General features: G+C 38.1%; 1 protein-coding gene across 2 annotated transcripts in view; it reads left to right on the top strand.

Annotated features, from left to right (window-relative positions):
- ITGA4 (integrin subunit alpha 4) overlaps positions 1-15,416 on the top strand; it is a 79,334-nt gene that overhangs the window by 15,467 nt on the left and 48,451 nt on the right. For both annotated transcript variants that reach the window (XM_077883278.1, XM_077883279.1), the window contains exons 3-10: positions 1,762-1,868; positions 1,965-2,094; positions 3,827-3,894; positions 5,176-5,305; positions 6,848-6,933; positions 7,596-7,658; positions 7,751-7,888; positions 11,151-11,262. In XM_077883278.1, coding sequence (XP_077739404.1) covers positions 1,762-1,868; positions 1,965-2,094; positions 3,827-3,894; positions 5,176-5,305; positions 6,848-6,933; positions 7,596-7,658; positions 7,751-7,888; positions 11,151-11,262 — 834 coding nt within the window. The remainder of the gene's footprint in view (positions 1-1,761; positions 1,869-1,964; positions 2,095-3,826; positions 3,895-5,175; positions 5,306-6,847; positions 6,934-7,595; positions 7,659-7,750; positions 7,889-11,150; positions 11,263-15,416) is intronic.

The following is a 15,416-nucleotide window of genomic DNA, read 5'->3' as shown; positions in this document are numbered from 1 at the left end:
AGGTGAAAGTTAAAATTTTGAGTTCGTCACTCTTTCACTTTCCTTCAATTATGTTGGTGTCCCGTAACCACAGTGGCAACTGTGTCGACCTCACCCCCCCAGCACCCCCAGGCGTCCTCCTCCCTTGCCTTTTTTCCTTTTCTTTGTTAATTTTGACAAAGAAGCCTCAGGTTTCTACCTGGACCATCTTATCAAGGTTTGGGCTGCAGCAAAGTCCCTTTTCATCCTAGGTTGACGTTGCTCATCAACCCCAGGGTTCTTTTTTTCAGGCCTCTACTAACTTGTTTTTAATTCAGGGCTCTGGGCAGCCACTACCCATGAGTGGAAGTTGTCCTTATTCTGTAAATCTGGCCAGAAAAACTTTATCCAGTTTCTGTTGTAACCGTGTCCCCGGCCATGAGAATAGCCTGGTGTGGTCTGGGCCTCACCGGTACCTACTGAGTCAGAATCTCCATAGAGGCCACTAGAAGCTTCATTCAGTTCCACTGTGTTGAAGGGTTTTGCTGTTTGTCCTTAACAACACCTTGGGGGAACAGATGTACTCACAAACATCTTTCTGTCCTCCTAAAACAAAATTTCTCCTGCCCCAGGACATTTACTGCAAATAAATTTACTTTCGAAATGTTAGCCTTATTTAGGGAGGCATAAATTAGGAGTTTGCCCAAGAAGCTTTCTCTCGAGGTCAGGGTGCTGGGAGACAGGGTGCCTCATGATATAGGGAATGGTCACTACAAATGTGTGATAATGTGGTACCAGCGACTGGTGTTCGAAATTAAGAAACCCAAGTCCCACAGCCTTATCCAGGCTGATGCAAATGTAATCACCTTTGGAATTAAGCTCAGGTGGGATAGAACTGTCGCAGGGCAACTGAAGACGGTGGGCATAAGGTCAGCAAAAGGATTCTTAAGATACTACACCTCCCTCTCCCCTGAATCACGTTAGCGGGACCCCAGCTAGAAAGCAAAGAAGTCTTGCTAACAAAAGAAAAATATTGTTATTGGGAGGATTACTTTTTCTCCAACAGTTTAGAGGTGCTCTATTGTCCAGCAGTAGTGCTCAGGTTTGGCTTTCTTGGCTCTTCATGCGTTTGCCAAAGTGCCTTTGGATGTGTTTTACTTACTACTGAAATAATAGGGTTTTTTGGTCTTTATTTGTGGAAAACAGTCGGCGCAGACTAAATGTAAGTTTGTCTGAAGCGCTGGGCGTTATTCCTGTGCTATGTAGACACTGTGACCTTCGTGCGCTCAACCATCACCTTCCAGCTTCTATAAACTGTGACTTAACCCTGAGGACTATGTTTCTGTCCCCCCACCCCCAAAGTCTCCATGCAAGAAAAGTCTTAAGTGCTCGGTGACCTTGCCTGTAATGCTAGGCAGATGAGCAGAGCAAAGGTGCAAAGTCTTTGCCACAAATGACAGCCTGCGGTGGCATCTGCACAGCCCATGTTGGTCTAAATGGGTCTCCTGCCCCACCCCCACCCCCAACCCAGTCATGTGGTTTCCCATCGCCCATGATGTTACCAGCTGGAGGTCATTTCTACAAACACAAACCACCTGGTGGGAGAATAGTGCTGTTGCACAGAGCAATTCACCGTTACCCCCACCCTGTGCACCAAGGATAAGGTGGGGACGGGGAAGCATGGGGGTCAAGGGCATTTTGTACATGGCCGAAGGAGGGGATAAGCAGATTTATTTTCTCTGCTGTCCTAGCATAACATGGTTTCAAGATAACTGATGATAAAATTATTTTCCAATGCTATAGGTAGCCCCAATGGAGAACCCTGTGGAAAGACTTGCCTGGAAGAAAGAGACAACCAGTGGTTGGGGGTCACACTTTCCAGACAGCCAGGAGAAAACGGATCCATCGTGGTAGGTTATTGGCATGAGTCCACTGATAACATCGTGGAATCAGATATTCTGGGTGTGATGTTCACATTATTTGATCTACTTCTATGTTTTATTTAGACTTGTGGGCATAGATGGAAAAATATATTTTATGTAAAGAATGAAAATAAGCTCCCCATGGGGGTTTGCTATGGAATGCCCTCTGATTTACGAACAGAACTGAGTAAAAGAATAGCTCCGTGTTATCAAGGTAAGGAATCATTTTGATATTAATTGGATCAAGAGAGACAAGTAGATGCCTTTAATTTATTTTTTTTTCTTTAATTTATTTTTTGATTTTCAATTTTGCATGTACAGAGGGAGGCCGGGAGATCTTTAAAATAGCTGTATTCTTTTTAACTGCTCAAAGTATTGTTTCCTTTTTTTTTTTTTTTTACTCAATTGCAGTAGTATTTGCAAAAAAAATGTGCTTTGTGTTTTTAGGAATAGAAATTTGTACAGTTACATCTGAATAATTCTAGAATATAATTGATAATTATTCACTTTTTAAAATTATCCACTTTTGCAATATATTTTTAATTCTATATAAATGAATCTAATGCCTAGAATATACTGTACACTTAAAATCATGAAATTATGATTGAGCATTTGAAATTGAAAAGTCTGACAAGAAAGATGAAAACCATTTAGATCTTCTGCTTTATCTTTAGCTTTGAAGAATATTCATAAAGAGCCAAATATAAATGTAAGCAAATCTTTCCCACTTCATCTTTTTTTTTTTTTTTAATTCACTGCATTCCTTTACAATGCTGGTATCTTAGGTTTGAAAAGCTTTCCCATGAAAATTCTAGGCTATTAGGTAGGCAGTAGTATCTGCAGAGCTAGTACATGAACAACTTAAGTGAACAAAATTAGGGGTGATTGTCAATAGAGCATTAAAAAATCCATAGCAGAACTACAATTCTAAAAATGTGTCTTTGGAAGACTCGGAATTAAATATACATGTATTCTGTTTTCCACTTTTTCCTCACCAAAATGATTACTACAATGTCCAAAGAACATTTCTATTACTTGACAAAATTTTGGCCATGTATGCAAATTCAGTTATTCAATTAATATTGGGATTCTCTGTGTTATGTGATATCTTGGAACATGAATGAAGAAGATAAAGGTAATTTTAAATTCTTAATTGAAATACAATGCAGTGTAGTATCCTGTATGTTTATCATTCTCTTTTTCTTAATGCTTTATAGTTTACACTTTAAAACATTTTCACAGAAGTTATATTGTCGGTGGTCAGATATACTCAGCCACATTCTCCAAAAAATTCAAAATGGCAACTTATATCACCTAACACTATTAAAAAAAAAAAAAAAGAAGATATGTAGATATGTCATGGCCAGGACTAGTAATTACAAATGACTTAATTTATTTAACTTTTCTGGTTAGCAAAGCCAAAACAAAGATGGGGGTCCTGATTCTCATTTTTTATGGAGGTTTCCTTAGGTCAGTCCTTCAGGTAAAGCAAAGCTTCATCGTCCTAATAAGTTCCAAAGGCCTCCCATTCCGGGGGCTTTGTAGTAGGAGACCCTCCATCTCCATGCAGATCTTGACTCCCTGTTACTTTCCCAGGCACAACTTAGGACACCAATTTTAAATGCAAACTGAGACTGGGAGCCGTAAGCCCTGCATCTGCCTTAGATACCCACTTTACAGTTATTTTGGGTGTATGCTGCATGCTCCTCCCATGAAAAAGAGGCAGAGGACAATATTTGTATTATTTTGGAGGAATATTTTTGAGGATTAATATGAAAGAGATTGGTGATACTACATTTTATCAAAGTGACTATTTTAAGGTCTACATTTTATACTATCTCATTTTTAAAAGCTATGTTTGTAAGGATTTAAAAGACTAACAAAATAATGCAAATTTTGCCTATTTTTCAATGAAATCTGGAATTGTTTTCCTACTTCATGTTTAGATTACGTGAGAAAATTTGGAGAAAATTTTGCATCCTGTCAAGCCGGAATATCTAGTTTTTACACCGAGGTAATAGTCCAAAACATAGCTGCTTTAAATGTTTACACATATGATTTTAGTACTTAAGATTTAGACTGTGGTATTATGCTTTACAGTAAAAAATTGTGTAATCTGAGTAATGTCTCTTAAATTTGAGCGTATTATGACCTAATTTTTACTACTCAATATTCCGCATATATTTTGATAAAAGGTTAATGTTTAAGAGGGCTGTGCCACGTAAGGCCAACTAAAATTCTACACCAAAGCTTATCACTTGCATCAAGAATTTAATGGGAATCAAAAGTAGCTGTTGTTATTTGCTGTAAGTTAGATGTTTACGATATCTATCCAAATATGTTACTTTTAATTACTTGTTGAGGGAGAAAAGAAGCCTATAAATCCACATCTTTAAATTATGAGAATTGAGAGATTTAAAAAGTTAATATGCTCTTAAATTAGACATCTCCCCAAAACTCTGTTTTTCTCTGACTCTCAAGGATATACAGTCTAAGGTCATAGGTGTACCTCCTAGTTTCCCTCCAAAACCCATTAGGACTTTATTAATGTTTTCTGAATTTATGCAGTTGGGCTTTATCCAGCCTTGGGTTGACAATTTCCATAAATATTACCTGCTGCGTTAAAAAAAAAAAAAAAACACCTTTTATATTTCAATTGACCTTTTTTAAGAGTTTAGGAAATTTAGAAATATGTTCTAGGTTTGGTTGCTAAAAGTTTTCATATTTCCCTAGACAGATATCTCTGTTCATTCTAATTTTCCCTTTGTTTCCCTTTCCTGAATATTTGTCACCAAATATGCCCCAAATACCACTGGATTTATTTTTTACTAAGCTAACATTGTTAAGAAAACTAGTGAGTTAATTTATTTCTGTTTGCAAAAGAGATAAAGTCCACTTTTTACTCTTTGGCAACCTGTGATTATCCCCTTAATAAGCCCTAATGAATTACCCAGAAACAACTTACTTTAACAGAAACCACGGTGCCTATCTCCTAGCAGCCTAGCCTCGTATTCTGTGATCCTTGCTTCAATTTTAAAGTCCACTGCTAGGTGTGAAGGGAGAGTTTCTTTTCTGAAATTGTGCATACGGGTAAAAATTCATAAGCTAGCTTCTTTGGCTTTTTTCTCCTGTTATGTTTTTAAATTCATAAAATGTTCAGATTTTAGAAATGTATTATAAAAAATGTATTCTCATCACTATTAAAATGTATGTCTGGAGGAGGTTTTGGGTGGATTAAGCTTTGAAAGGATGATAAATTGTTGTTTTGTTTTGTTTTGTTTTGTTTTCCTTACAGGATTTAATTGTGATGGGAGCCCCTGGATCATCTTATTGGACTGGATCTCTTTTTGTCTACAATATAACTACGAATAAATACAAGGCTTTTTTAGACAGACAAAATCAAGTCAAATTTGGGAGTTATTTAGGTACGGTATACCTTGAGAAACTCCAGTCCTCTCCATCTTAGATAAAGTTTCCCTTATTTATGATTACTAGTCTCTCCAAAAGATCCAAACGGCCAGTAGCTTTTGAAGGGTTCAGAAACTCACTTTATTTTATTATTATTATATTTTTTAGAAACTCACTTTAAAAATATGATCTATGAAGCTTTAACTGAACATTTTATGTGTGTAATCACAACCGTCAATATGTAGTTGTCAGAGCTCCTGCTTTAGCTTACTCTTAGAAGCTTGTATCTTTCTGTAGTTAACCTGTTATTGTGAAGGTTGCATCTGTTATGTGCTTACCACATCCAAGGAACATTTGAAAGCCCTCTACTGGAGTTCATGTCATCGTGTCTGAGTGAGTGGGTGTAGTTTCTTAAAAGGCCAAATGAAAGCCAGTGGGGCTGTCGATGGCATTCCAGACAATGGGCAACATTATGAAGCCTAGGGATCTAAAAACAGCCCGTTGACCTTTGCCTCCTAAGTTCTTAGAATATTTCCCAGAGTTTATTCTTATCTTTCTCTTTCCCCTTCTCTTCCTCCTCCCTCTCCATTTCCCCCTCCTCCTGTGCAATAGGACCCTTTATAGTCTGTATCTTTACAAAAATGCAAGATTTTCTTGGCATTAATTCCCCTGCTATAGTTAAAGGGATGCTTTTCCTATAGTTTCTTAGAAAAACACAGCTTTGTTTAAACCATGTGCTTCAAACGTCAGCAGCCTATAACCCAGAAATAATTACAATAAGAAAAAGTATTATTTTTCCCCATTCATACTGTAAGAATTCATTTTTAAACGGAGGGAGTTCGTTTATAATTCAGCATAATTCAGCATTTACTTATTTATGGTTGGAGAATTACTTGAAGTGTTACAGGAGATGTAACTTAGGGGGTACCTGGGTGGCTCAAACTGATTAAGCATCCAACTCTTGGTTTTGGCTCAGGTCATGATCTCAAGGGTCCTGGGATCAAGCCCCACACTGGGCTCCATGCTCAGCAGGGAGTCTGCAAGAGCATTGCTCTCCGTCTCTGCCGCCTGTCTCCTGTGCATGTTCTCTCTCTCAAATCTTAAAAATGTAACTTAGTATTATGCCTTTTGTCATGTAATAAAATATTTTACCTTTTGTGTCATCATAGCGTTCTATCACAATAGGAAGATTTCATGGTGAAAAAGCTGAAGTTTAGAAAATTCTTTTACTTGAAAATGTTCTATTTTAGATACCTAAAATGTTTTGGTTGTAATCCTAGAAGCTAGCATGTCCTGGTAGTTCCTAGAGACTAACCAAATGTAAAAGTGCTATCTTTGGTTTCTAGGATTTAGAAATGTCAGCCATGTGCCTAGTTTCATAACACGTACTCGTAGTTAAAGCGTATAATAAGTGACCAATTTTGAATATTGCCATGCTTAATATTCTTAAAACTGTTTAGTGTCATCCTTTGGAATTCAGTCTCATTTAATTCTAGGACTGGATTTATGGTGATATATTTTACCCATTGCAAATGATGCTTCTCCTACTTTGTTTGAAGGGTACTCAGTTGGAGCTGGTCATTTTCGGAGTCCACATACTACTGAAGTAGTTGGAGGAGCCCCTCAACATGAACAGATTGGTAAAGTAAGAAATACATTTTTACATTTTATTTCTTCACCAAGTTTCAAAAAGATTGCATGAGAGAATGAGATACTAAAGGAGGAATTGCAAAAAATTGTAAGAAATGATGGCTAGAAATGATGAGCGGTGCACTGCATTTTGTGGTGAAAGTTACATGGCTTTTAGATAAAATTTATTAGAAAAGCTTTAAGGAAAAATTCTGTAAGTCAGATGAGGCTTTTCTTTCTTTGAGTAAGTTGTTTTTGAAATAAAATTGTCTCAAGATGTCCGGGGAATGTATTTACTGGTTAACAAGTTTACAGATGATGCGCTGTTGAGACAGCTGCATGTTTTGGGGTAAAACCAGAACGAATAAGATGTCTCTGGTTTTTGTTATATTGCTGTGTGGACATTACTATACTTTCCTGAGGCTGTCTTTGAAAAGTGAGACAAATGATGCTTTCTGTGCCTTACGGGATCCATACCAGCGTTTCTGAGGAGACAGTTTGGCAAGGAAGTCATGTTATTGTGAATGTGGTTCCCCTAAACCTTTTGAGTTACTCTGAACAGGATTTTCAAAAATCCGTTTGAGCAGTTACAAGTCACAAAAATTGATGTTTTGATCCCCTGAAGATTTTTTCATGTGATAGCAGCCTGAGTTTGTCTACTTCCTTTCCTAATTGCAGGCATACATATTCAGCATCGAGGCAAAAGAACTAAGTATCTTACATGAAATGAAAGGAAAGAAGGTAATGTCTCCACCTGTGGTCTCACTGAGGGTTTTCGTGAATAACCCTGCTTTTTTTCCTTGATGACTGGTTCTGGTTTTGTTTTGGGGCAGCTTGGCTCTTACTTTGGAGCTTCTGTTTGTGCTGTGGACCTCAATGCAGATGGCTTCTCAGACCTACTTGTGGGAGCTCCCATGCAGAGCACCATCAGGGAGGAAGGCAGAGTGTTCGTGTACATCAACTCTGGCTCGGTAAGTCTAATCGCTGACCACCTGGAGGCTGTTTATGGGACTGTGATAGAAACTGAAGCTGTTCTTATGCCAGAGTTCTGAGACCATCGATTCTTTGGCCTATTATACTGATGAAAGTAAAAAACTCTGGTATTGAACTACTGCTCTAAAAATGGAACATGCTGATGGATGGGAAGCGGTCCCATATTGATATTCCAGAAGTAGGAGATCAATTGTTCTGGTTTCTTGTCTGCTCCCATCTTGTCCTTCAGGCAGTTGAAATTGTTATTAGGATGCAAATCTAATTTGAAAAAATGATTTTTCTATACCCCTCAAAATGTGGTTTTATTATTGGTTCTGTTGTGAATGTCTTTGATTACAAATATTACCAGATGTAGAAGATAAAGCATGAAATGTTTTTTAATGTATTGATTTGAAAACAGGAAACAAGATGTGTTTTGACAAAATGTTTATTGGCACAATTTTTGTAGATGGTGTTCCCGATAAGAGTATAAAATGGGCATAGTTTATTCCAAAGTGGACATAGTAGTTGTAGAAATAGGTAATTATTGGTCTGGTTGAGTTTCACATTATGGGGGATATTGTAGAGTAGAGACTGACCACTTCACAATTCAGTTTAAAGAGTTCTGCTGGCCTTATCTTGCCAGTCTATCTTCTTGGCATTAAATCAAAACAATTGATAGGGCTTTAATGGGGTCTTCCTGGTCTGTTCCTTTGATTTAAGAGCAAGAAGAGATTTGTGAGAAAATTGGGTCATCTCTTAAGGTACAGCATTTTTAGTCAGGATTCAACAATGTATAATCTGTTTCAAGAAGGTATTTGTAATCTTAATGGTATTAGAGCATTTAATAAGTTCCTATATTAAGCATTGGCCTCAACACTGTATGATTCAAAAGAGAAAATACTATCTTATGAAGCTAAGGGATTTTTGAAGTCCCAAATATAGAGCAACAAAGTCACTTATAAACTGGGATTTCCATAGACTGTGTTTAAACTTTAATAATAAAGGCGTATCCTCTACAAAGTGAGCATTCATATCTCCTTAATAGCGATATCAGGCATTACTTTTTTTCATAGGTATTTCACATTTCCCTATCCATAAATGGCCTTCTTGTACTAGCTACATCCTCATTCTGCCTACTTTTTCTTCTCTTTATAACTAAACTTTATGGAAACACTTTAAAAAGTATCATATACACCTAAAGTAGGGCAATATGTAATCTTTTTTTTCCCTCATTGATATCCTAAGCAATCCTAATAGGAAAGGTAAAAGAACATTCCTTTCACTGAAGGGGCAAGGAAGGAGTCCCACCCATTGGGCTACCATCTTGTGCTTCCCTCATGTCTCCCCTGAAGCACCACTGCTGAACATGGGATAATTTCATATTTGATTTCGGCTTTTAACACCTCTGACATAGGAAGTTAGAAGGGAACAAAGAAAGAATCACCTGTTTAACTCTCTAAAATGGCACTACTATGTCGCATTATATTTATAAATTGATTCATTCAGTTCAGTGTTGTCTCTTCTACTGGAGTATAGATACCGTGTAGAGAGGAATCTTCAGTCTTGTTTACTGCTGTCTCTTTAAGGTTTGAAAACGTACTGGAGAAATAGGTGCTTGGTAATTGTTTTTGAATGAACTCAAGAAAGGATGGTACTTGAATGGATCTTGTACTAAAATAACTCTCAGAAGTCCCCAAAGAACTCTTGGTCACCATTTTCTGACTGGAGAATACTTGAAGAGTGATCACCTCTTCTTGAAACTCTCTCCTTGGAACTCCAGTGCCATTCCGTTGTTTTAGGTCTGCACCTTCTCATCTTTCCTGGAGCCCTTTCTCCTTATGTTAGACATTTCCTTTGGAGCCAGGTTCTTTTATCCCTTATTTCTTGATGAAAATCATTTAATGGTTATGGTGCCAATGATTCTGTCTGTAGAAATTACTCATTTAAAAAAAAAGACATTTAGTGAATATCTGAAATGGAATAAGAACTATGAAAATAGGCAAGAATTCTCTTAGACCGACCCCTAGGCCCTCAGGTCTAGAAAAGATACAACTATGAGAGTAAAGAATCGAATAAAACGTGACAAATAGCACATTAGTAATATGTACAAAGCAGAAGAAACCATTCACTTTGGTCAAGGATTCACAGAGGAAGTAGTATTTGAACAAGACAAGTTTAGGAGTTTTTTAGTTGGAAAATAACAGGTGAAGGGTGTTTCACAATCGCAAGGAGAAGAACTCGTGTGTGGTTAAGGGAATGATGAATAGACTTGTTTAAGAAGAGTAAAGTTTCTATGATGAATAATGCATAGCTTTTTTTTTTTTTCTTACTACAAAGGAGTGACATGATCAGAGTTTGGAAAGAGGTCTACTAGTTCTTATAAGGACTCACTATTGGAACATTGTTGAATGTCTTATTGTTATAACTCCTCTTCCAACCTAAGAGATAGCAGTTGACAAATTCATGTTTCATTGCTACAGTTTCATTGCTAAGGTTCTGAAGGCCAGCTTCAGCTGTGCCAACTGCTCAACTCGGAAACCTTCAGTGACTTTCCATTCCCTAGATTGAGAGTAAATTTCCCTCCGTATTCAAAATCCCACACCATAACACCTCAGTCTGATTTTCCTTTGGTCTCCTTCATTATATGTGCCATTTGTAGTAGTCAGATTCTTTGGAATTTGTTTTGCTGATAATACTGTTTATCAAGATCATGTCCACCATGCAATAGCCACTTTGAATATAATCTCTTATGAAATCTCCCCCTGCTTTCACAATTAGATGTGCTGTCCTTGCTTCTTGACAATACAAAGCAGTTTGTACTTCCGAGTGATTCACATGTTTGTGCTAAACCTTCCCTGTAACTGGGCTTCTTCAGGTAGGGGAGCATGTCTTAGACACACACCGCCTTGTCCTCTTTTGCCTGTTCACTCTGCATAGTGCATTGCCTGGAGTAGGAACTCAATAAATATTTGCTAAATTGAATTATCAAAATGATTTATTGGATTTTCAAAGCTAGGGATCATGAGTTTGACAACTTTTATGTCCTCTGAGCTCTAATCATACTATTATATGTGTTGACATACTTGATAAATATTTATTGAATTGAACTGAGATGTGTGTACTAAAGCTCAGCCTGTAGTTTGTCCAACTTGTTGGAAGCATTAGAAAAAAATCCATATCCAATTACAACGGTAAATCATGCGTGACGGTGTCAGGGAGTGTTATGACGATGCCTTTTCTCCCCCTTTTTTTGTCTAGGGAGCAGTAATGAATGAAATGGAAACCGAGCTCATTGGAAGTGACAAATACGCTGCAAGATTTGGGGAATCTATAGTTAATCTTGGTGACATTGATAATGATGGCTTTGAAGGTAATTAAAAATATCTAATTCAGTACTTAATTTCTGTTTTGAAAAAGATACACTGAAGAGAGCATGATTAGAGTTTTAGGTCATTTGCCTTTTTATAGCAAATGGAGCCAGAATGTTGCACTAAGTTTATTTTCTTTTTATCATGTTACATCTGACTTCTCTCCCTTGTCCTTTATTGATGCTTAATTGATCAGACTCCTTAGACTATATGCTATTTGACTACACATATAGTAAAGACACGGACGAGACCCAAACGAGGCTGGCTGCAGGGCTGGAGAGGGTTCTGTAAGAAGCCCGTTGTGCTAGGCATTCATTGTTCAGCTGCTACGTTGTGGGATGATTTGGGGAATTGTGGGAGAGAGCCTACATAGTGCCTGAGGGGGCAACTGGCAGACCCAGCAATGGTGGCTACTTAACAATTGATAGGATAGCCTCTCCATGACGGAATAGACAGCAGTGTCATTACTGTGCCTGTCGCGCAACGGCCCTGCTGTTGAAATACCTGTGTGCACCAGCCTTCCCTCTTAAAATTAATTTTTTTTTTAATCTAATGCCGAGGGGTAACTACCTCTGGTAAAATTGTGCATAGAATGATGAATGGGTTTGAGAGGAGTGTGTGTAATTTCTAGAGTTCAGCAAGTAGGTATTTGATTCTTTCAGGGCTCAGAATTGTTGTTCCTCTTGGCATGGTCCTTGGCCATGATAATATTAGGTCAAAACTTAAACTTGGATACTAGAAATAAGTGAGGGAGTAGTAGAAGTTTTCACTTGTTTGATTTCTTATGCCTAAAGGCTTCATTCTACTTTAAATGCATAAAAGGTCTTAGTCTCTGAGAAGGAAGTTAGTAGGTTATTAAATATATATTTTGAATATTTATAGAATATATATCACATTGAGTTACAAACTCTCAAATGTAAGAGTGTAGTTTGGTGTACAGATATTACTGTTTCTAGAGTTTTTCTATTTTGAAAATGAAAGAAGTGTATATATTTTTATGGTTATTATGACACAACGTTTTACATTAAAACGTCGATATGGTTTTATTATGATGTTATACTTCCCAAGAGTCAGCAATTCTGTTATTCACTGGGCACTTACTTTGTGTCAGGTGTACCAGGCCAGGTACAGAGCGTATGCCATAATACATGCAAACAAAGGAAATGATGGCACCGTGTTCTATAATTTTACAGTGAAATGGAGTATAAAACTAAGACATGCAAGAGGAAAACCTCAAGTGGTGAATTTAAAGATCCTACCTAATATATGTTGATAAAGCCATGTTTATGCGCCTTGACATTTCACGTATATTATGAGATGATGCAATTCTTTATTTTAGAAAGAAAATCATTTAGGGGCACCTGGGTGGTTCAGTTGGTGAAACTCTTGCTTTTGGATCAGGTCATGATCTCAGAGTCCTAAGATCAAGCCCTGGGTCAAGCTCCATTACTCAGCATGGAATCTGCTTGTCCCCCCGCCCTCCTTCTCAAATAAATGATCATTTAGTAAAATACTTCGTTAGGATTGCTTATATATCTCGTTTTAATTGACACATTTGAGGAAAATCAGTGTTTTGAGTGTACTAAAATAATGCTTATATACATGCACATGAGAAATGATTGTGTGTCAAGGGGGGGGCGGAGTCAAAATGTCAATGACAACTCTGAATTAATTCTTAAAATCAGAGTGGTCAAAATGTCAGTTTTTATGATCAGTCACTCCAGTAGCTGGGAGAGGCCCAGGCAGTTTCCCAGTGGTGCGTGAGAGAGTGTTCTGGGAGACTTGGGAGGAACGATGGGGGAGCCCCTGAGGGCACCAGGCAGGCTTTGTGGACTGCAGTGAGGACCTAGGCTTCGGGCAGCATTTGCATCCTGGAGTCTTCAGCTCTCTACTCCTAAAGGTAATGCCTTTGTGTCCAGAAGATGGTCGTTCAACCCATTGTTTCTAATAGTTCAGCATCTTCAACGTAATTAGCGTATTTTGTGCTGTTTATAAATTTCATTTATAATTCACTACGCTTTTACATTTAGTGGCTACATGAATACTGGTTTACTTCAGTACATGTTTGCGTATCTTTTTCTATGTCTCAGTTCTATTTTTTTTCCAAAAAAATACACATTTGCATATTTTTATAGTACAAAATGATTTACCTCTGGGAGTTTAGTTAATATGTTCCCTCACATTGTTATAATCCTTTTTTTCTTGTGATAACTTAAGATGTACTCTTGACAGTTTTGACCTAAACAAGGCGATGTCTGTAACTGTAAATGTACAGTCATCATGCTGTACATGGCTTCTCCAGAAGGTTGTCTTGGAACTGGAAATTTGTACCTTTGAGCTTTTCACCGAATCCTCCTATCCCTTGCCTCTGGTAGCCAACCGATCTGAACTGTTTCTCTGAATTTAGATTTTTAAAATTTCTTTTTAAGATTTCATTTATTTATTTCTCTAACAGGGAGAGAAAGCACAAGCAGGGTGTGCAGCAGAGGGAGAGGGAGAAGCAGGCTCCCCACTGAGCAGAGACCCCCAACATGGGGCTCGATCCCAGGACCCTGGGATCATGACCTGAGCCGAAAACAGATGTGTAACCAACTGAGCCACCCAGATGTCCCTAGAGTTTTTTTTAGATTCCACATCTAACATACAGTGTTGGTCTTTTTCTGACTTCACAGAGTAAAATGCCCTCCAAGAAAATACATGTTGCCACAAATGGCAGGATATCTTCTTTTTTATGGCTGAATAGCATTTTTATTTGGCCAGTAGTAAAGATTTTGTACACTTAGATATTAACCAAGACCCTGCTGATTTGGGAGCAGGCTCAGTACTCCACTGAAGCCCTTCCTACCATGTCTGCCTGGGTGAGAAAGCCAGGCACCTGGGTTTAATTTTTCTTTGTGTTTCCCTAGTCCTTTATCCAACTTCCATATTTAATTTTCCTGGGGGGGATGGATGAAGTTACTTTGTGTCCATGGAAGTCCTGTGTGGGATTGTATAGAAAAAGGATGAAAGGGTCACCTGGGTGGCTCAGTGGTTGAGCATCTGCCTTTGGCTTGGGTTCTGATCCCGGATTCCTGGGATCAAGTCCCACATCGGACTCCTTATTCACCAGGGAGCCTGCTTCTCCCTCTGCCTGTGTCTCTGTCTCTCTGTGTGTGTCTCTCATGAATAAATAAATAAAATCTTTGAAAAAATAAAATCTCACCTGTTCTTTTTCCTTCCACCTCCTGTCATAGATGCAAGTCAGATGTAATGTCCTCTTAACTATGCACACTTTTGTGGTGCCTTCCATAGCAGACTTAAGTTATTTTTGCATTCATCATATCCTGTCCTTTTTTTTAAATAAAAAAAAAAACTGAGTTGTTTCCTGTGTACTTAGAAAAGCAAAACAAGGCCTTTCCTAAGGAGATGACCAATTTGGTAAGAGTCTAGCGTGAAAATCTCATCCAGAATATGAGGAAGTTAGAGAACGGGTACATGAATAGACCTACATGGCTGGCGGGCAGCTTTCTAGATTTCATCCATAAAATAGATTTGACAAAAAACACTGACTTAGGGGTTAGGATTTTTCACCTTGAGCCTTTTTTTTTTTGTTTTGTTTTTTTGTTTAAGATTTTATTTGAGAGAGCATGTGCTCTAGAGAGCCTGAGCTGGGGAGGGGCAGAGGGAGACATGGACCCCTCAATGAGCAGGGAGTCTGACGCGGGGCTTGATCCCAGGACCAGGATCATGACCTGAGCAGAAGGGAGACGCCCAACCGACTGAGCCACCCAGGTGTCCTTTCTCCTTGACACTTTTACATGACTTTAAGACTGGATGTTTGATTTTTTTTTTTTTTTTGAGCAGAGCCATGACAAAGTGCTATAATTGTAAAATAGAAGCTGTATTATTATTTTATGTGCTCCTAAAATATATGTAGATATATTCTCAACTTGTTAATTGAGCAGTTCTTTGACACAGAGCACGAAAAGTTTCCAGGAGAGGAAAACACTGGATATAGCCCGTAGTGTTAGCAGTTCTGTAAAGCATGGTGATGGGTGAGCACAGCTTCTGCAGCCAGACTGCAGGCAGGGTTTATAGCTCAGCTTCTTCACATCCTAGCTGTGACCGTGAGCAGGTGACACTATGTGCCTCAGTTTCCTCATTAAAGATAGGATCA

The sequence above is a fragment of the Canis aureus genome, chromosome 34 (assembly GCF_053574225.1).
Source record: "Canis aureus isolate CA01 chromosome 34, VMU_Caureus_v.1.0, whole genome shotgun sequence".
In the NCBI taxonomy this organism is placed as follows: Eukaryota; Metazoa; Chordata; class Mammalia; order Carnivora; family Canidae; genus Canis; species Canis aureus.
This window is presented reverse-complemented; position numbering and strand designations above follow the sequence as displayed.